This window comes from Myodes glareolus, chromosome 8 (assembly GCF_982192425.1).
Source record: "Myodes glareolus chromosome 8, mMyoGla1.1, whole genome shotgun sequence".
Lineage (NCBI taxonomy): Eukaryota > Metazoa > Chordata > Mammalia > Rodentia > Cricetidae > Myodes > Myodes glareolus.
The window spans coordinates 90,231,749-90,253,562 of NC_142033.1; the positions used below are offsets into that span (position 1 = coordinate 90,231,749).

At 39.0% G+C, this 21,814-nt stretch overlaps 1 protein-coding gene across 3 annotated transcripts in view; it reads left to right on the forward strand.

Moving 5' to 3' along the window:
- The window catches only part of Peli1 (pellino E3 ubiquitin protein ligase 1), a 55,735-nt gene that overhangs the window by 26,591 nt on the left and 7,330 nt on the right, over nucleotides 1-21,814 (forward strand). Inside the window, exons 1-3 of one of the 3 annotated variants that reach the window (XM_087909198.1) lie at nucleotides 1,794-1,812; nucleotides 16,244-16,383; nucleotides 19,134-19,263. In XM_087909198.1, the coding sequence (XP_087765324.1) occupies nucleotides 16,313-16,383; nucleotides 19,134-19,263 (201 nt within the window). In that variant the 5' untranslated portion in view covers nucleotides 1,794-1,812; nucleotides 16,244-16,312. Of the gene's footprint in view, nucleotides 1-1,793; nucleotides 1,813-3,851; nucleotides 3,948-16,243; nucleotides 16,384-19,133; nucleotides 19,264-21,814 lie in introns of those variants that run through there. The other 2 variants (XM_048435502.3, XM_085692252.2) reach the window with 2 other exon arrangements.

The following is a 21,814-nucleotide window of genomic DNA, read 5'->3' on the forward strand; positions in this document are numbered from 1 at the left end:
TTACTAAAGTATTTTTTCAGAGTGACTCTCCTATTTTCCAACTAGCAGTAATTAAAAGTTTTCACTTTTCAGTAGCTTTACCTGGCTTTTATTATTACTATTACTATGAATATTGCTGTTCTATAATAAGCATATAAGGGGAAATGACATCTTGTGGATTTGATTTCTGTTTCTGCATTTTTTCTGTCTATATTCTCTGAAGAACCAAATGTTTTCACTACCATTTTTTATCTGAGTTGTTGTATTATTTTTCAGTTTTAAAGTACTTTGTTCAGATTATAAGCCTTTTTCAGATATATGATTTGAAAAATTCCCTTTTCCCATTTTGTGGATTAGCTATGGCAGCACTTTCCATGCCTAGATTTCTTGTGTTTGTATGGGGATATTTGCAAGTAAGCAGAGCCCACAAAGTAGGTGTCTGAACAGCCGGTAGAGAGCATGCCCTCTGGTGTACAAAAGAAACAAACAGACAGGTGACTCAAGCTTGGACCCCTAGCATTCACATCAAAGCTGAACTTGCAACATATAATTGTAACTCCTGTGCTGGAGAGGTTGGGGCAAAGGGAAGCAAGTGCTGAAGGCTTGCTGGCAAGCCAGTTTAGCAGAAACAGCTAGCTCCAGGTCAGTGAGAAACCTTGATTAAAAGAATAAGGCGAGTGGGGGCAAAGTGGGGGGGGGCTATAGAGGAAGACATCTGATATTGAGCTTCACAAGCACACACCCGCCCCCAACCTCCACATATCCGTACAAACAAGCAAAAAACCAAGTCTCTATGGTGCCTGTCATCAAGTTTTTGCCTAATTGTCCATTTTCCCTTTATAATATAAAACTAAACACATTAGGCTGGAAAGGTAGCTTGTCAACTAAGAGTACCTGCTGCTCTTTCAGAGGGCCTGTGTTTGTTTCCCAGTAGCCGTGTGGTGGCTCACAACAGTCTGTCATTCCTATTCCTGGGGATCTGACACCCTCTTCTGGCCTCTTTGGGCACCACACATTGCATATACATACATACATACATACATACATGGAGGCAAACACATAAAATAAAAACTAAATTTTTAAAAAATTATAACAAATATAGTACTAAAGATTTCGCTGTCCTGTGTGCATAGTAGATTATAGTTCTTTGTTGACTGCTCGCTGTGTTCTTTTAGTGTTTGGGATATTGCCTCCAAATAAGTTCTGACATGAGAATTCAGAGTTCCGCTGGTTAAATTCAGTATGCAGCCCTCCAATCTTCCCCAAATTAACTTGAGCTCGTGCAATTGCACACACACTTGTCTCATTCATAAAGAATAGTCTTGAAAGGAACAAATTAAAGTTCTTTTCAACTTCAAAATACAATTCCACTAGTGACTTTTTCTTTTTATTGTTCTTAATCAGGAAAAATTATGCTTTGTTAACAAAACTTGGACCTAATGAACATTTTTCTAAAATGGGAGTTACATTGATTTGGCAAGTAAAAACCTGTCATATTCATGCTTCCTAAAACAAGCAAACAAACAATAACTTTCTGTAGAATAACAGGTGCCATCTACATGAACTGTAATGAGCTAGTTGAGGAACAGGACCAAACCATCACCAGGAAGGGGAGACTAAAGGAAGAAGTAATTTACACACCTGCTTAGGGTGTGGCTAGAGGTCCAGGGACTAAGGAATGAGTCCTTGACGATAACCTTGCAAGTATGCATAGATCATTAGAGAAGCAAGTGCTCAAAGGACAGCTGTGTCCAAAGGTGAAGCCGAAGCCCAGGCTACAGCACAGAAGAAAAAAGAGAACAATTAAGGAAAGAAACACCTGGAAATTGTGTGGTAAGTGTACCTTGTTCTAGTTAACTTGTGAAGGATCATGACTTTAAAGGTTCTAGGGGCCGTCCTGGAGCTCTACTAAAATAGCTATAGTAATAGGAGAGTGAGCCATAATCTGTAGTTAAGAACAGAAGAAAGGTTGTTGGGATTTAGGTTCGTTTGCCAAAGCTTAGTAACCAATTCCCGCCAGTCAAGAAAGCTACTTAAAGGTTTGGTCATGTTTTGTTTTTGTGTTTGCCTGGCTTTCATGACATTATTAATCAAACATCATTATAAATAAAAACACATGTCGGAAACAAAACTGTTTTGTTTAAGCAATCAGAACTTGTCTAGAAATTTAATTCTAACCATTCTCTCTGTTAAAGATATGTCTTTGGCCTATTCTAAAAGCAGCTCATTGTAATCACTTAGAACACATGGAACACATTTGTCTTTAGTGTCCTCTCTGAGATCTTTAAGAAAAAAAATGTATTTCCTTTCATCACTTGATATAAACATAGCCTGAAATATGTGAGGAATTTTTATACTTGTAATTCTCTGTTTCTATTCATTGAAGTAGGAATGATGACATATTATATAGACTGTTTGATAAGTTGGTTATCCTAGGAATGAGCAAGAGATATACTTCCTGACATTAGAGAGTTGATATTTTGATCCAAAGAATGACAGGCAGGGCCCTAGGTGCTGTGGCATTAGGTATAGACAGCTACGACTGCATTCTGTTTGGTATGAGTGTTAAACCTGTCATGTCCGGTTTCTTGAGCAACCCATGGCCTAGAATAACATGAAAAGATAGGGTCCTAGAATATATTCAGATTGTCTTCGGTGAGTTATAGGGCCTGGGCATATCTTTACTAGACATAAGAGGATACCTGAGCAGATGTATTTCACTTTGTCCTAAGTGGTCCTGCTGCCAGCAGAAGAAATGTTATGAAGATTTACTGAAGGACAGTTTGGGACATGTTGGCACAGTTATGGGATGCTGGGGAGAAGAGAGAGAAACTTGTCAGCTCTAAGAGAAGGCTGGCTTGTTTTTTGCCAAGGCACTAGTGACCTGTCCCAGCACTGTCTTAAATATGATAGACTTGCTGTGAATCAGAGCTGTGTCCTGTGGGCACATTGTGAGCGAAGGTGTCTTAGATAAACTTAGAGCCACCAAAATCTTTTATATGAATTTTTAAGAAAGATAAACTATTTCTAGGCAGGACTTTGATTCTCATTAAGATCAATAAGGGCACTTACTGACTTTGGAACCATGTATCGCTAATTAGTGGTACTACTACTATTCAGTATAGCATAATTTATGTCTTAAGTTGTTAAATTAGTGAGCCATTTCCATGGTGGCTGTTAATGATGAGTACCAGCATCAGTTTGGGGCTCTGGTAGAATGTAGTAGGGCTGGACTCTTGAGTGCCACTAAAGAACTTCTCTTTCTTTGATGTGTGTGGGTGTTTTGTCTGCACCACCTGCATGCCTGGTGCCCTCAGAAGCCAGAGGAGGCCATTAGAGCCTCTGTATTATCAGTTGAGAATATGATTGAATGTTCACCTACTTTTATGTTCAGGGTAACCAGATTTGTGTGTGCGTGGGGGGGGGGGATCAAGCTCATTTCATGGTACTTAATGAATATTTTGTACATGTGAATTTTATTAATTTTGTTTTCCTAAATGGAGTGTTTTAACTGATTATTTACTATACTAATTTTGTTAAAACAGGCTATTTTAGTATCATGAACTAGTAGATACCTTCGTTATATTTTCAGCATTTACGGAGCAGGTACATAGCCAATCTTGAGTGGCTTTTAAAGAAGAGTACTTTGGAAGTGCATTATTCTATAATTTGCTGTTAAGCCTGTGTTAAAAATTCTTCCCTGCTTCCTCTTCCGTTTCTTCCCTTTTGGGCCACAAACTGTCTCAGGGAGGAGGTGGAGGAGAAACGAATTTTCAGTTTAGCCAATAGACGCTCGGCTTCTGTAGTGTTTACCTACTTTGCGTAAGGCAGGCCCGCCCACACACTCTGAGGCTCTGGAGTGAAAGAACGCCGAGCAGGCAGCAGTGAGCAGACGGCACTGTGCGGCTCCACTTTATCCTCTAGTGAGGAGGGGTGCTAGCATGTGGTGATAGCGACAGAACAGAAAGGTGGGTGCTCTGAGGCTTAATTTTAAGAGTCATTCTGAGACTTCGGGTAAAGGTAAACTTGTAAAAGTTAATTATCTGAAGCATAATCAGCCTGTTTTTATTTTTCATTTTTTCAGTATTTAACTTTACAGTTGTGTTGTATATGGTTAAATTTTCTTCTGTCTTAGGACAAAGATTGGATAAATCTCAAATCCAGTTTCTGTGTTCTTAGGATGTAACTAGTAAACTCTTATCAGTAGTGAAGCCTGAGAAATATAATACCTACAGGTGTTTGTGGCTGTTGATTGCACACCAACAGAAAATGCAAATCTGTTCGTATTTTTGCTGTTTGTGAGCTAACCTACAGTCTTAGTTTTTTCATATTGTAGAGCCTAATGTTTTTCACCTCTGTTTTCCTTTCAAGTTTGAGAATTATGTTCTGGGAAGAAAATAACATAGTAGCTAGAATGGTGTTGCTGTTGTGCCTTTGTTAGCTGTGCTTTACAGGGATCATCAGTGGGGTTTCTACAGAATATTCTAATCGTTATGATTAGGGTAAGAAGAGATTGAACAATATTAGAGCTGGTTATTAATTGCTGGGAATCTTTCCTAAAAAGAAACATTCATCATTTCCCAGTCCCAGGAGTATTCTGTTTTTATGTAAAGAAAAGTTAGAATTGAAATGGTTTTTACAGTAAATTCAAAAGAAATTAGGTCTTATCTAGACATTGGTTTATATGATCTTTTTTTTCTAGCATGTGAAGAAGTAATCTCTTGTTAATTAAAAATGGCTATGGCAGAAATCGGAAAATTGATCATAATTTGGATATTTGGGATTTGATGGTGTAGCAATAGTCAGATGAAAGAAAAAAGGAAAGTCATGGACATAACATAGATATACGTACTTATTTTCCTAATGAAGGGGGTTAAGTAAGAATACTACACTGAGAAATTTAAAATATTCACTTTGTTTTAAAAATATAGATGTTCTTAACCTCCCACACACAGTGTCTCTAAATGACTTTTAAAAAGTTTTTGGAGAACACAGTGTGATTTACCAGAGAGATCACCTGCAAGCACTTAGCAGGAAATGAAGCTGCAGGATTAACTTATCGTGGTTTGTCGGAGGAACAACCATTGACATTAGTAATGGCTTCTTAGCACTGCCTTCTCTGGAGTAGTTACTTCATTTGTAGTTAGACATCAACTAAAGTTTTCTTCTCATTCTTTTTAAATAAAGCTTACTAAGACATTTTAGGAAAAAAAAACCCAGACACCTAAGTAGTTAACTTCTATAAGAATAGTAAAACATCCAAATTCATCTGATTCCTCTATTGAAAAAAAAACAAACACATATATAGCATTTAATCTTAAAACTAATTTGAGATTCTTAAATTTGCCTTAGCCATTAAGTATTATTTTTACAATTATTAGATATTAAGAGTATTAGAAAATTAGAAATTTTTATATGGTTATCAAAGTTATCTACAAAGAGTTAATTATAAGCATCAACTTAGGTACCAAGAAAAACAGTTAAGTCTGAGAAAATGGTTAGACTTAAGTTATGGGGCAGCATCACTATAAGTCAAGCAAAAGTTTATTCAGCCCTACTTAGTATTCTTCATTAAATATTTAGACTTTGATAAATATTTGATTTTTTTTACATTTTGTTGCCATTGTAAATCACTATTTGCTTTCTTGCAGCTGAAAATTTTATTTTATTTTTTATACAATACATTTTGACATGTTTTTCCTCTCCCCTAACTCCTCTGACATCCTTTCACTTCCTTATCTGTCCAACTTTATGCGTATGTACTCTTTTTAAATAAATAAATGCCGCAAATCTTTTTAAATAAATAAATGCCGCAAAGTGATGATCAAAACAAACGAAAAACCAATTAAGACCAAGAAAGCTAAAAAAAAACAAAAAACAAAGAAAAAACAAACAAAAAAACCAAAGCCCCTGGAATGTGGTTGGTAGACCCAATGACACTTCATTGAAGAAAACTGGTTTTCCCTTTGCCAGCAGGTGTCAGCTGAAATAGTTTCTTGGTTAGGGTTGGAGCCCTATGTCTATTTTCCTCTCTCACTGTTGGGGCCCTGTGTGATTTGAACCTATAAAGATCTTGTGTATGCTACCACAGTCTGTACGAATTCAATAATTCATCAGTTCTATTGTGTCTTGAAGATTGTTTTTCTTGGAATCATCTCTTGGCCCTGGTTCTTATGATCTTTCTGCCTCCTCTTCCACATAGATCCCTGAGCCTTGAGGGGAGGGTTTATTGAAGACATCCTATTTTAGGTCTGAGAGCTCCAGAGTCTCCCACTCTCTGCACATTGTCAAGTTACGAGTTTCTATGTTATTTCCCAACTACTGCAAGAAGCAGCTTCCCGGTGAAGGCCGAGCAAAGCTCTGATCTGTGGGTATAGTAATATGTCGTCATTAGGAGTCATTTTATTGCTATCTTCTTTTAACAGAATAATAGTAGTAGGTTTTCCCCTTAACTCATGACCTATCCAGTCTGAGGTCCTGGAGTACATTAGCAGTGTCAGCGTGGGTTCCATCTCAGCAGTGATTGGTTACTCCCATAGCACCATTGTACCAGTCTATCTTGCAGGCAGATCTCTGTTGTAGGTTTGTAGCTGGGTAATGGATAAATTACCTTTCTCCTCTGGTATCATGCAGAGTTCCTTCAAGCACCAAATGGTATCATTAGTAGGGGTGAAGCTTCTAATTGGGTGCCAGCTCAGCTTCTGTGTTCAGTGACATAAATGTTATCTTTAGCAATAGGGCCTTACCTCAGGTTATGGGGAGCAACCAATAACCTTGGCAATAGCCTGTGATGTTTTCAGCATCCGCTTGGCTAATGGCTCAAGAAGATGTCACCCATTCCTGGCACTGGTGGTTTTAGGAAGCTTCTACAGTATGGGTTTTCCAAAGTCTTTTAGTGTTAGTTGTCCTTCCCCGTACCCTCCCTTTCCCTGGTCTCCCATCCCCATCCTGATTTAATGCTCCTGTTCTATTTTCCCCTTTATCTCTTCATAATATTGTATTCTATTTCCCCTTCCTTGGAGGATCCTCTCCCGTCTCTGTGGCTTTTCTAATTATAGCACACACATATGAAACTTAAAAACTAGCATCCACATATAAGAGAAAGCATGCAATATTTGTCTTTGGGGGTCTGGCTTCCCTCAGGATAAGTTTGTTTTCTAGCTCCACCCATTTATCTGTGAATTTCATTTTTCTTGACAGCTGAATAGTATTCCAGTTGGGATAATTTTATGATACTCCAAACTCTATAGCTTTTAGTTATTGGTAATTTTACTGAGGTGCAGATTTGAATCATGTCCTGTACTAAGCTGCTTTGTAAAAGGAGGAAAGTGTATTTGATGAGTGAGCCCAGCACATGGCCCAGCATTGAAATCTTACTGCACAGTTGTTTTCTTTCAGTCCTCATGACAAATCCTGTAACATATGATAAGTGCTGTCACTTCCTTTATAAGATATCAAAGTCACATGCTTCAGAACTGGCTAGGAAATTGGAGGTTCATAAAGAACTGGATCGAGCCCTTATTCGGGCTCCCAACTTTTTGTCAGTCTTATTTTGCAAAAGTATCTCTTATAGTTTGAAAGAAACACTATGATAATGAGATAATTAGTGGTACTTTTAACTTTAAGATTTATATATAAAAGCTTTTTGAATGGAATGTGTCGTTCTTTTATACTTCCTGCTTCTTCCTCTCCAATGAATGGCCACATTAGCAGCTTCCTTGACTGAAGGCTGTGAACAAGATAATTTCATCTTAGGAAAGGGACACGAGGAGCTAGAAAGATGGCTTGTGGTTTAGAGCGCTTGTGACTCTTGGAAAGGACTGAAATTGAGGTCCCAGCACACATGTTGAAAGACTCCTGCCCACCTGTTACTGTAGCTCCAAGGGATCCAACACCCCCTTGTCTCCACAAGCACCTGCATTTATGTGTGCAGGCACATACAGACAAAATAAAATCATCTTTAAAAAATTTAATGTGTGTTTTGCCTATGCACCATGTATGCCTCAGTGCCCAAGGAGGCCAGAAGAGGGCATTGGGTCCCTAAACTAGAGTTACCAACAGTTGTTAGCCACCGTGTAGGTACAGGAAATTGAACCTGAGTCTTCTGCAGGAACATCCAGTGCTGACCATCTCTCCAGCCCAAGATTAAATCTTTAGAAAAAAAAGAGAACACGAGACTCAGGACACAGTGATTTGGCAAAAGTATACAATAGAGAACTTATTTCTAAATCCTGTACAGTCTTGAAGGTAAACTTTGAATCTTGAATTCATTTTAAAACTACATTTATTTTGTGTGTTGGGTTGGCTGTGTGCGTGCCGTGGCACATGTGTAAAGATCAGAGAGCAGCCTTTGAGAATATGTTCTCTCCTACCATGTAGGTCCCAGAAACTGAGCTGAGGTTTGACTGCAGGTACCTTTTCATGCTAAACCATTTCACCGGCCCTTGAAATCTTTTTTTTTTTTTCCTTTCAGTTTTTCAAGACAGAGTTTCTCTGTAGCTTTGGAGCCTGGCATGGAACTAGCTCTGTAGACCAGGCTGGCCTTGAACTCACAGAGATCAGCCTGCCTCTGCCTCCCGAGTGGTGGGACTAAAGATGTGTGCCACCACCACCCAGTTTTCTTTTCTTTTTTTTTTTGTGAATTCATTTTTAAATAATTTGGAAAACTAATACAAGCTCATTCCTATACCCTTCACTCAAGCCTCTAACGTTAGAAATCCTGCAACCAGATGTATTTGGCAAGCCAGGAACTTGACATTGGTGCAGCACTGCTTGCTTAGCGGAGCCTTACTAATCTTCATTCCCTGGCGGTTCTGTCTCTTTCCTGTTGTGACTTTGGAGACTTCTAACAAATTTTCATAATTATTTTGTAGGTCTGTCAGTTTAGGTTTGTCTAGTGGTTTCTTGTATTTGATTGAGATTCTTTACAACACACCTCGTTGCGTCATCCATGATAAGTGATGACGATATGCCTTTACGGGCCGTGTGTAACTTGATCAGCCGGTTTCTCCCACTGTGTACTTAGTAAGTGTCCTCAGGGAGATGTTTTGACTCTGCAGTCGCCTTTTTTTAAAATTATGCAGCATGCTTGCTTTGTTGATTTGCTAACATACATGCATTGACTGTGCCTGACAAATATTTTGTGTACTTCACAGACAAATAGAGCATTTTATCCTTTAAGGTTTCGTAATCTAGATGAGAAGACAGTTGATTCATCAACACTGTTCCTGAAGATGGAGAGCAATTAAGCTTATCTTAGAAAATTTTTATTAAGGAGTTAGAGCAAAAGCATATATTTTTATATAGTTCTAATCTTTGGTTTGATATAAATTTGACCTATTATTATTGTGTATGATGGGGGGCGTGTCTGTAAAGGACAGCTTGTGGAGTCAGTTCTCTCTTACACTTACGTGGATCCCAGGGATTGAACTCAGGTCACCAGGCTTGTGCCACTAGTACCTTTATCTGCTGAGCCATTTCACCAACCATTATTTTTTTATTGTTAGCATATCTTCTTTTTACAAGGTATGGGTTTTGTACAAAATATTATCTGTATAAAATAATGTTATGGCATTTCGTGCCTGTGTAATCATCTACTTTACTCAGATCTACCCCTTCCCATAACCTTCTTCTCTATCTTTCCGGAACCCCAGTATTACCTTTTCTACTTTCTTATTTGTATCTTTTTTATCTAGATTTCATGTATGAGAGAAAGGGTGTCTTACTTTATGTAGCATGAGCTCCAGAACCATTTGTTTTCCTGTAGATGATATTTCACTTTTCATTTTAACAGAGAAGCTGCATCGCGCCGATGTGATGTTTTCCTTATTTGTTCTCTTACACAGTCTGGCTGTTGCTGCTCTTCTGAGCAAATATGTGGAACTTCAGTGTTCTAACAAGACGAGAGAATATTCTATTTCTAGGACTAATGTAACTGCTCAGCAAAATCATTTAGTAGTACTGTCTGTCATGGTCCACTTAAAATTAATATTCCTTACTCCTAGAAATGCAACAGTGTCCGTTACTTGGCTTTCCGCTTTTTAAATTTCTTAAGTTGATGATGATTTGAAGTAGTTGGGGAGAAATTTATTTTGTTTTTCTCAAGTTTAAATTTTATTCCCGGTACAATAAAACTCAGCTTAAAGCAATTGATCACTCTACTGAGAAAATTAAAGTGATTATTTCTTGTTGTAGAAGTTTATTCTCAAGATTGTGCCTGGTAGGACACTAGAACCAGTGGCAGCTCTTGTTCGTGTGCTTCAGTAGTGCAAAGTTGAGATGTTTGTGGTTTAATGCTTAACTGACTTTCCCCTCGTGTCCTTTAGTACATACTATTTCAGCAGTTCACAGTGGTAGAGTGGGTCGTCACTTCAGTGCTCTTACCTATTAATCGAGCGTTGTAATAGCTACTGTGAAGTTTACATCTCACACATGTAAAATGCTTAGAACAATATGAGCACAGAGACAAAACCCACCATTAAACATTATGAAGGGTGGTAGTGGAGGGCTAATGTTGTTGTATGCTGACTTAGGAGCTAGAATTCCCTGCACTTTTCCTGTGCATTTGTTCTGAATAGCTGCTAAGTCCCACCAAACTTGCTGCTTTCTGTACAATTTTGTTACTTTAATAGTTAATAGGGGAATTTCCATCTTGCCTTTTGAGAAACATGCTCACTTCAGCAATTTAGTTAGCTAAAATTGTTGAATACAGACTAGAAATGGACAGAGGACAATAAACATATTTGTGTTTCTAGTTGTTTTAAAAATACATTTTCTAGTAACATGGTAAATAAAATGATTTGGGGTGCGTATGATAAGCGTTTAAGCAGACCCTGCTTCCCCCAGGAAGACTGCCTGCAGTTTCTTCTTGACGCACATTCAAGGAGCACGTGAGCTTGTCTCTTCCTGAGCTGTCTGGACTCTCTCTACTAATACATGGCTTTCTTTCTGATGGTACCAAAAGTTTGTTTTTGTGTGAGACCCTGCTTTTCACCTTGGTTTCCTTTCTACTCCAATGTTTAAAATACAAAGTCCATTTCATTTACTGAAGTTCTTATTGGTGATCACTACCAGGAAGTAGGATTGACAAATACCCTGAACATTGAAGAAGTGACAAAGACTCAGATGGTCACAGAAAGCACTGGTCATGGTGGTATATCCATTACTAGTTTACCCGGAATTGTAATTGTTTTGGGTTTGTTTTATACAGTATGCTTTCTAGTTTCCTAAATGACACCATAATGAGGTATACTGGTTCTTACGTGAGAACTAGCCCATTCAACCTTATCCCAGTCTCAACAGTGGTATTAGAAAGCTTAAGACTGCTTTCCCTCTGGGAGCTTCACTTTCCCCGTCTATGAAATGGGAATGGCTGCACTTGTACAGTTGTGGTAGAAATTGGGCAGGTTGATGCATCTTGAGTTAATGTGTGAATTTTAGTCCATGCTCTTCCAGAGCTATCTGAACATAAATGTCCGATCTTCCTTTGTCTAGAAAATGAAAATTAGTAAGATGTTCATATTCAATCCAGATAGCTGTTTTAAGGGCCAAATAAAATAATGTTACCTGAAAGCATTTTGTTAATTAGTATTCTGTGCAAGTGCAAGATCTTAGACCTTAACCCATGAGTTGATTCAAGTTGATTTCCTTTTTTACTTAAAAAAGATTTTCTTGTTTTTAACAAAGTTTGCATCTGAGTTTTGCAAATGTGAGTCTAGGTGCAGAAGATCCCTCCATATCTACCTGCAACATTGGTCTTGAACTCATTTTGTGGTCACCCCAACTCCACTTCCTTTGCTTCAAACATTTGAAGAGACACTGTCAAAATATTTTAAATGTGTACAAATGATTAACGTCTGTCAAGACAAGAGATTCTCCCATTCGCACTCAGCCATCGGCCCCTGTCAGACATTGAAACCCAGCTACCTTCAAAACCATTCCCTTTATTAGCCCAAGGCCTAATATAAAAATTTTAAGGACAGCACTTATCTCTATGCAAATAAGCAAATTATCTTCCAGTGTTCTAAAAAGCACACCAAAATAGGGAAACTTTCCTTTGTTAGAATAAATTCTCTTATTCCCAATTTAAGATTTGAAAGGTGGTTCTCTCATGGATTAAGTGCAGTCATGAGATGCTGGTTGGTTGGTGCTTTCTGTGTTTGGCACTCATGTACCCAGTCTAGCTCCTAACTAGTCATCCTTCTGCCCTTCCCTTTCGTACCCATGCCCAGTACCATTGAGATGTTTTTGATTATCATAATTATGTGTATTACTGACCTCTAGGGATGCTTCTGAAATTCCTAAAACACAGGCCAGGCCACAACAATATCAAAATGGTGGCAGTACTGAGGCTGAATAACCCTAGTTGAGAGAAACAAATTACATCTTTGGGAAAAATGTTAATTGCTTTCCCGTCAGGATGCAGTAAGTTATCCTTGTGAGTGCCAAAGCTCTGGCCATGTCATCTGGCTAATCTAGAAGGGGTGGGAGTGTACACAGTGGTGCCCTTTATTTCCTTTGGATAGGCGACTGTGGACTTTCCTGCCCTCTACTGCTACAGTAAGCTGAAACAACAGAGGGACTAACTTCCAGCTGCTGCCTCCGACACCGTTGTTCTCTTTTGTGTAGAAAAGTTGCTTATTATTCCTGATCATGGAAGAGCAGAGGTGGCTGACAGTACCCACCCCTTGGGTCCTTTGCTGCACTGGGTTCCTAAGGTGGCTCCACCACACGCACACCTGCTGAAATCACGCACAGTGGAACCTCATGGCTACCCGTTTGCCTCTGGAGGAGAAGTGGTTGTTCCCCCTCCCTTCCCGAGCCGGGAGCTGTAGCTGTTTCATAGGTGGTAAGCAGAGGTTGTCCAGTGTGGGTGGTTAAAATGAAAGAAGAACCTGTGATATCAAAGGCCAAAGAGCTTCAGTTTAGCAGGTGATACAATAAAGAACCTTATTATTGTAGCAAGATTTCTAACATTGTTTTCCTGTCTTGGAATTAATGGTGCTATTTCAAATCCTTAGTGCTAGATCACATTGATATAGGACTGCATACATGGTGTCAGCCCTACCAACATAATAGTAACAAATAGAACCGGTAACTGAGACGTTAGGACATTTTTGTATGTGCATCCATTTCAGATACTCAAATGTATAACTCAGGAATTTATTTTGAAAAATTATACATCCTACTCAGGTTTAAGAATACAAAGAGAAATTTGAAGGAAGTACTGTTTAGTGACTGGAGTTGTGTTATAAATGCTGGCCCATTGTATAAACAATGGCCTTCATGTAAAGATTCTAGCAACTTCTATTTCAACCATCAATCAGTATATGCAAGAATGCACAGAAAAAGAAATAGCTGTTGTGGCACATTTTATTTGCCACTTAGTAATCCTAATTCCATGTCTTAATCTGGGGTCATTAAGTATGTAAGTAGCTGATGGTACTGAATTGTTTTAGGCTTTAGAACATTTGAGATGGGAGTAAAAGTTGAGTTTGAACTTGTTTCTGTGACTGCAGCTTTAGTGTGTCACTAGTAAAATTTCCCAGACTGAGGGTTCAAAAGCAGAGTAAAAATATGTCTGGTTGAAAAAAAATCTCTTTTTTTCCCATCTGATTTGGCCAATGATCCTAAAAATTATAAGTGGAGGAATATGCTAGTCTTGTTCTTATTCCTGAGCTCCTTGTCTAAACTAGAAGTTGTTGCTTTGCTGTAGCCTGAAGACCAGCAGTTCTCAACCTATGGGTCCTCGACCCCTTTGCAGATCAGATATTTACATTACAACTCCTAACAGTAGCAAACTTACAGTAATGAAGTAGAAATGAAAATGTTATGATTGGGGACCATCACAGCATGTATTAAATGGTCACAGCGTTAGGGAGGTTGAGAACCTCTGCTGTAGATTTTTCCTGAATAATATATAACAGTGTACACGTTACTTGTAAATTCTCAGGCCAGGGCCAGATAGCTGCTTATGTTTTTTCCAGCTCCAAAATTCTCGTCATTCTACTTTGGCCCTTTCATTTTTAGAGACAGAGAAAACAGATTGCTTTGTTTACAGAGCTGCACATAGAACACAGGCTAACACTTGCTAGCTCCGTGATACACTGTCAGTCAAATTTGGACATTCAGATAATAGTTTCAGACTTTAGGAGTGAATATGCTTTGCTAGCACTATAATTTGGAAAATACAAAAGAGCTTTTTTTTAATTTGCCTACATTTTTGTTGCCCTGTTTTCTCTGTTGAAAGAACTCCTTTTGGTCATCCCTTTGTGATGTGTCACTGGCAAATCCGCCAGAGAAGATCTTGTTTACTTTCCTCTGATTTTATTGGGTACAGATTCTTCTGTTGACATTTTTTACTATACATACAAACAGTATTATATGGACTGAACAGGTTGTTTTTATTATTTATATGTTTAGGATTATATATATATATATGTAATGCTGTATATGTGTGTATGTACGTATATATATATAATATATATATAATCAAGAATTAGAGAATAGAGCCAATGAATTTGAGAGCTGCAAGGACATGTGGGGAGACTTATAGGAGGGAAAGAGAAAAATTATCTGTTATATTTTAATTTCAATAAGTAAATAATTTTTAAAAATCTATTAAGCCACTTTTTATGGATCATTGGGTTTCTGTTGAGATATGCACTGTCATTCTAACAGCTTTGTTGCCAATAAAATGCCGTTTCTGTTTGTTTGGAGGATATTTTCTTTGACTTCTGTTTTTAGAACTTGTATCTTGGTGTGGATGTCTGAGTTACCTTGAAACAGGATTGTTTACTTTCTTGAATCTTTAGTTTTATTTCTTGTCCCAAATTTGTTGTCTTCAAACGTTAATTCTTCTTGAGTTCCAGTGATGCAAGGGTTAGATCTTTGCTGTCGCCCCACTCTTGTCCAGCCTGCCTCATGAACCTTTTATTGTGGCTTTACTGTTTCTTGGTTTGGCAGTTTCCACTTTGTGCCTTCTGTTTGTTCACTGAGACTTTGTACTTTATCCCACTGCCCCAGATGTGCTTGTAATTGCTTATTGGAGCATCTTATCATGGTTGCATCTGACTTGTTGGGTAAGCCTGGGGTTTGTCATCCACCCGTTGGTTACCTCTTCTGTGTTTTAACTCTTTGATTCTTGATATGTTGAAGTGATGTGTTGAAACTTGGACATTTTCACATTGTGTTTTGAGACTGTATGTTATGTAAACCTTGTGTTTGCACTGCCGTTGTCTGACCCTGCCTTGTCAGGATAATGGGTGTCTTCCTGTTACTGACAGCAGATACAGTCTAGGTTCCCTGCTCAGCCTCTGTTGACAGGTCGAGAGAAGGGTGCTTCTTATTACTGCTGAGTGCACATGAGAGTCCTACCATGTAATCTCCACTGCTGTCACTGGGGTTGAGTGAGAGATGCTTGTCCACCAGAAGCCTGCATTCACACTATCCTGTTAGGACTTTCTGTCTCTTGTGTGCTTACAGTGGTTATCTAGGCTCCACACTGAACCCTGGCTGGTGAGAATGGAGCAGTTTCAGTAGTCTTTGGCTGCAGTAGACTGTCTTCCCAAGCCGCCACCTTAGTGTTCCTTTAAACAGAAAGCATCTCTTGTTTACTTTTGTCTGTACTAGTTCATATTTCCAGATTGCTGGCGTCCTCAGTTCCACATCTGGCATATATTAGCCAAAGAGAGCACAGGGAATTCACTATTATATTATTCCTTGGATCCTGAAGTGTTTACTGTTCTACCTCTCTCAGCTTTTCATATCTTCATAGATAGATAGATAGACAGACAGACAGACAAACAAATTGACTGATTTATGTTTATTTATCATGCTGTGGTGTGTGTGTGTGGAGGTCAGAGGACAGTTTGCCTCTTTCCCTTCACCACATGGGGTCTCTGATCAAACAAGTCGTTCAGTCTTGCTGGCAAGCACCTTTTCTAGTTGGCATCTTACCAGCCTCATCCCTTAATAGATTTAGAAAAAAACTTTTAATATCTTTTATATTCTTATAGCCAGGGTCTTTAATTATACTTTGTAGAAATAATAAGGAAATGTTCAAGTACTTTCTGTAAAGTAACAGACAGCCAGATGTACATTTGATCTGTTTGTATCAAATACAGAACCATTATCAGGGGAAACATCACATTCTGGGTATTTCATGTGATCTGCGTAATGTGCTCACAAAGACTGCTGGAAAACAATGTCTTTATTTAAACTGGAATCACTGCTCGTGTTTTTAACAAAAACTATTTCTCTCTAGGAAATAATGCAAAAGGTGTCTCAAGGCTCCTGATCAGTGAACAAAGATTTGAGAAAGACAGCCAAGCTCATGTTTTCTCCTGATCAAGAAAACCATCCTTCCAAAGCCCCAGTGAAATATGGTGAACTCATTGTCTTAGGGTAAGATCTCGGCGTGGTGAGACATAATACAGTGTGATGTGGTGATTTTGGTCTCTAGGGTAGAATTGTTGTGAATTTGTGCTTAAGAATCTGTACCTTACTATTTCCAGAAGAATTAAAACTAATACTGTTACCAGTTTAAGAAATCCACGATGCCCATATTTATGCCATTCTTAAGTGTTGAGATACTGAATAAGGGTCTGGAGAGATGGCTCTCAGAGACTAACAGTAACAGCACTTGCTGCCCTTAACTTCCAGTGGAACTGAGTTCAGTTTCCAGCACCCACATCAGGCAGCTCACAGTAGTCTGTAACTCCAGATCCAAATGATCCAACACTCTCTCTTGGCCAGCAAGCAACCACACACATAAATGAAATCTATTTTTTAAAGTACTAAATAAGCTTTACCTTGTTCTGTCCTAGAAAATGAGTTTGTATTTTCTGTCCAATATTTTGAATTTTTTTCTTTAGCTGCTTGGTCAACGTTACCAAAATTCCCCTTTCCCTTTTTTGCTTTAGGTCATTTTGTGTACCTTAGTATGTATTTATTTGTTCTTTCGCCTTCTGGGTAGTGTTAGTTTGCATAAGGACCAGGTTTGCACAGACCTATGGGAGCAGTAAAGTGACTCTGAAGTACAGCGTCTAAGTATCTGTTTGTGTAACGAAGGTCCAGCTTGTTGGGGTATCTGTCCCACCTAGTACCCCACAGCCGGCAAACCCCAAAGAAAATCACACAGAGATATCCATAAGATTATAAACTGATTGGCCCATTAGCTCAGGCTTCTTGTTAACTCTTATAGCTTATATTAACCCATTATTCTCATCTATGTTAGCCATATGGCTTGGTACCTTTTTCAGCTGTCAGCTCACATGTTGCTTCTTTGGTGATTTGGGCAGGAATGGCGGAGGGAGCTTTCTGCTTCCCAGAATTCTCCTGTTCTCATTGCATCACCTCTACTTCCTGTCTGGTTTCCCACCTTTACTTCCTGCTTGACCAATCAGCATTTATTTAAAATATGATTGACAGATTACAGACAATTCTCGTGTACCACGTTTGTATCAGTTACCGGACTAATTTAAACTCCCGGAAAAAATCTGAAGAGTGGAGAATAGGTGATTTCATTATTTCATTATTCACCTAAACTTGGTGTAACTGTGAAATGTGAGTACAGTCTGTTAACTAAGAAGTCAAGAGACTGAAAATTATGAAATTTCCTGTCCTTCTGGCACTTAATCTTTTCCTAAATATCTGGTGCTCTACACTTTGTAATGCCTTTGAGAATCAGACTAGTGTAGCTTCTTGTTTATTTATGGTATCTTTTTCAAGCTTAGCTTTGTATGGGCACTTAGCCTGTGTGGATATCTGTGCACTGCATGGACACCTGATGCCCACAGGCGTCAGAAAGCAGCTTTGGCTTCCCTGGGACTAGAGTTAGAGAAGGCTGTGAGCTACGTGTGAGTGATGGAAACTGAACCTGGGTTCTTAACTGCTGAACAACCTTACCAACTCCTGTTCATGACTACTTGACGGGAGGTCATAGATCCCCAGATCCCATTGTTTGTCCCAGCAGTGCTAGTGGTATTGCCGAGAACGGGTCAGCTGTACTGACCAAACTCAAACCAAACTTATGTTGGATGTGATGGCACATGCCTGTAACCCCAACATTTGGGTTACTTTTAGAAAACTAATTCTTTCGGCCTGTTTAATATACCAGTTTTTTGTTTGTTTGTTTTTGAGTATTGAATTAAAGTGATGTATGAGATAGAATTCAGTAGTACCTGAATGGTTATGGTACATACCTAGATATGTTTAAGTTTTTCATTTTTTCCCAGTTGTTTTATTTATATTTCTTACTTGTTTGCCCTTGAGGTTTGGTGTGGGAGAATTGTCTGTATTCTGTCAATCATGTATTTTAATAAAACGCTGATTGGCCAGGAAGGAAGTATAGGCGGGTCAACCAGACAGGAAGTAGAGGTGGGGCAATGAGAATAGGATAAGGCTAGGGAGGAGGAAACTCCCTCCGCCACTCCTGCACAGATCACCGAAGAGGCAGCATGTAACTTACCCAGCTGAGAAAGGTACGGAGCCATTATGGCTAACATAGATGAGAATAATGGGTTAATATAAGTTATAAGAGTTAACAAGAAGCCTGACCTAATGGGCCAATCAGTTTATAACCTTATGGAGTCTTGTGATTGATTTTCTTTGGGACTTGCCGGTTGTGGGGTACCGGGTGGGAACAGATACCCCAACAAGCCGACCGTCATACTACAGAGGTTTACAAATGTAGAGAAGTAATGGAAGAATGGAAGCAGCAGAAGTAGGTGTCGTCGGTACTTGGACAGGAGGTGGCAGCACACCGGTGTTGCTCAGGTCGCTAGGATTTAACAAGTCAGACACTCGTTATTCCAAAAGTTCAGCTTTTAAAGTGTTGGGTTCACAATTAGAGATAGCTGCAAAAAAATTTACCGTAAAGAGTATAGTCACATGGAATCCAGCACCCTGTTCCTCAGCTCTTGCTTATGTGGATAGCTCAGAGCTGTGTGTAAGATTCTCTGTGGCTCGAAACGTATCCAGAAGTTCATCTTCTTTCACACCCAAGCAGCTAGTCTGGAGATCACCAGTTGCTAGAAGGGAATTTGAGGTAATTAATTGAGAATTAAATATACGTGGGGACAAACTATAACCTTTGTTTTCTGATTGCGTAATCCTTAAAAGAGATCAACTAAGCTGCTTTTCTGTCCCACCAGATATAATGGGTCTCTCCCAAATGGCGATAGAGGAAGGAGGAAAAGTAGGTTTGCTTTGTTTAAAAGACCTAAGGCAAATGGGGTGAAGCCCAGCACTGTGCATATTGCATGTACTCCTCAGGCTGCCAAGGTAAGATAATGTTCTCAAGAAGTTGGTTGAAAAATTGAACTATTCTTTGTGTGGTCTATATTCTCTAGTGCTTCATATTTCTGTTTCAAATCTCTCCCTTTGAGGAAGAGACTTTGGAAACATGTTATTTGAAAGGCTGCCAATGGAATTGCCTCTTTCTCCCACCCACCCTTAGTGACAGACCAGGGGCAGGTAGGAATTAGAAGAAAATATTCCCAATCCCTAAGGCTCTGTGTGTCTTCTGGGTTTTATTTTGTTCTTGGCTTCTGACATTCGTAGGTCCTGCCCTAGTCCCTTGTACACAGAGTGGACCTGGGCAATCATTGGGTTGAATGCAGACAGAGGAAGTTCATTCCGCTGGACCGCACACTTCTCACCCTCCTGGCCTTATTAATCCTCCCACCCCTGTTTATTTCCTCTCCAGAAGTTTTATAGGCTGGACCTCTAAGACACTGTGCCTTTCTTAGATATTTTGCCTTGGAATTCCTCTCTTTCCAGTTTATAACACAAATTGAATTCGGTTATATGGTATCCAGATATAAACAACTAGAGTTCCTTGATTTTTAGGGCTAAGTTAGCCCTAGGGTGCACATGAACATTACAGCATATGTGGTTAAATGTATGGTTGAATAAATGAGATGCATTAAAGTTGGTATATGTTGCTTGTTTTCGGTGCCTAGTCCCCGAAGTTAATTAGATTTCAGCTTTGTTTTATATTCAACGTGGATATCAAGCCATGATTTGGCCTCCCCTTGGTCACTATTTGAGAGCCTTGGTCACATACTATTTGAGTGTGTGAGAAGGGCTGGTCTTCCTAAGGTTATTTCCTCTTACACCTTTGTAGAGGAGTATTGTGTTTAGTGGATGGAGGTGTCCTTTGTAGTATTTACCCATGGAAGTGCTCTCAGAATTTGGAATATACCAGTTCTTCAATAAGAAGACTGTCTCACGTGTTACAAGATGTTTAAGTCCTTGGTTCCATATGCACTAAAAGTCATTTAACACATCATTGTGACAGCCAAAAGTATTTAAATATTTTCAGATGCCTCTTAGCTATATAATACCCCTAGTTAAAGACCACTGTCAAGGGAAATATATACATACATACATACATACATACATACATACATATTCTACTTCTAAAATACTTTCTCATTTCATGTGTGCTCATGCATGTGTATGTATGCAAACATGTTTGTGTATGTGTGCCTGTGAAGGACAGATGTCAACATCTGGTGGTTTCCCCAGTCACTGTCTTGTTTTTGAGTCAGGGTCTCACTGAACCTGGAGGTCTTTGACCTAGATGGACTGGCTGGCCAGTGAACTCAAGGTGTCCTCCTGCCTCTGCTTCCCTAACACTGAGATATCTCTCAGCCCTACTTTCTCAGTTTTTTTTTTATTATTATCTCATCCTTCATGTTTTCACTGTTAACTCTTTTTTAAACAAAAATCTCAGGGATTGAAAATTGATAAATGTCAAATTTTAAATTTTTCATATATCTAAAAGAAAATGCATTTTTTTTCTATATGTCCTAGTCATCTAGGATGGATTTAAACCCTGACTTCAGTGGGACTTGGGCATTCCCCATTGTAGTTCTTAGTAATAGCTAAAGAATAATTACAGCCTCATTATCCACAAACTCCAGAAATTGAGTTAACCTTCAGAACTAAAGGTCTTGCTCAGTGGTAGGGCTATTTCCTAGTGTGTGATATCCTGGGTGCTCAATTTCAACACATCCACTACACCAAAGCTACCATCAGCCCTGTTGTGCAGCACACACCTGTATTCTCTGTTCCAGAGGCTAAGGATGGAGAGTTGGAGATCAACATGGACAGCACCTTGAGACCCTGTCTCCTTCCCTTGCTCCCCTAAAGAAAATTACAGAAGTTAGCAATTATTATAAAATTTATTCTCTTAATATATAGAGTTTCTGTAGATTTTAAAACAGGTGAAAACAATTATACTTATGAATACATAAATAATAATTCTCTGTACTGCATTCATGAGGATGAATACCTCTAGAGAAAGGGACATAGAAAAGGCATGAGGGTAGCCTTAGTTATATTTCAGAGTTTATTTTAAGAACAAAAAAAGTGGGGGAGGCATCAAGATCGTTCAGTGGATTAATGAACTTTGCATTAAGCCTAACTTGAACCCCTGGATCACGAGAGGGAGAACTGACTCCCACAAGTTGTACTGTGATTCCCACATGTGTGCGTGAGCACACACACATTCACAAATAAATAAATGAGGTTTGTGCACAAGACAGAGTCTGATTGATTGTCCACACCTATATAATTCCAGCCCGTGGAAAACTAAGGAGGATCCAGAATTAATTCAAAGCTAGTCTGCATTGCATAGTGAGGTCTGGGTCATCCTTAGCTACGTAAGACAGGATTTTAAAAATTTAAAAACCAGAAAGGAAGGAAATGAAAGCCAGGTATGATGGCACACACTTGTAACCACCACACTCCATAGAAAACTGAGATAGGATTTCAAGTTTAAGGCCAGCCTGGACTACATAGCCCGATGCGTTCAAAACAAACACAA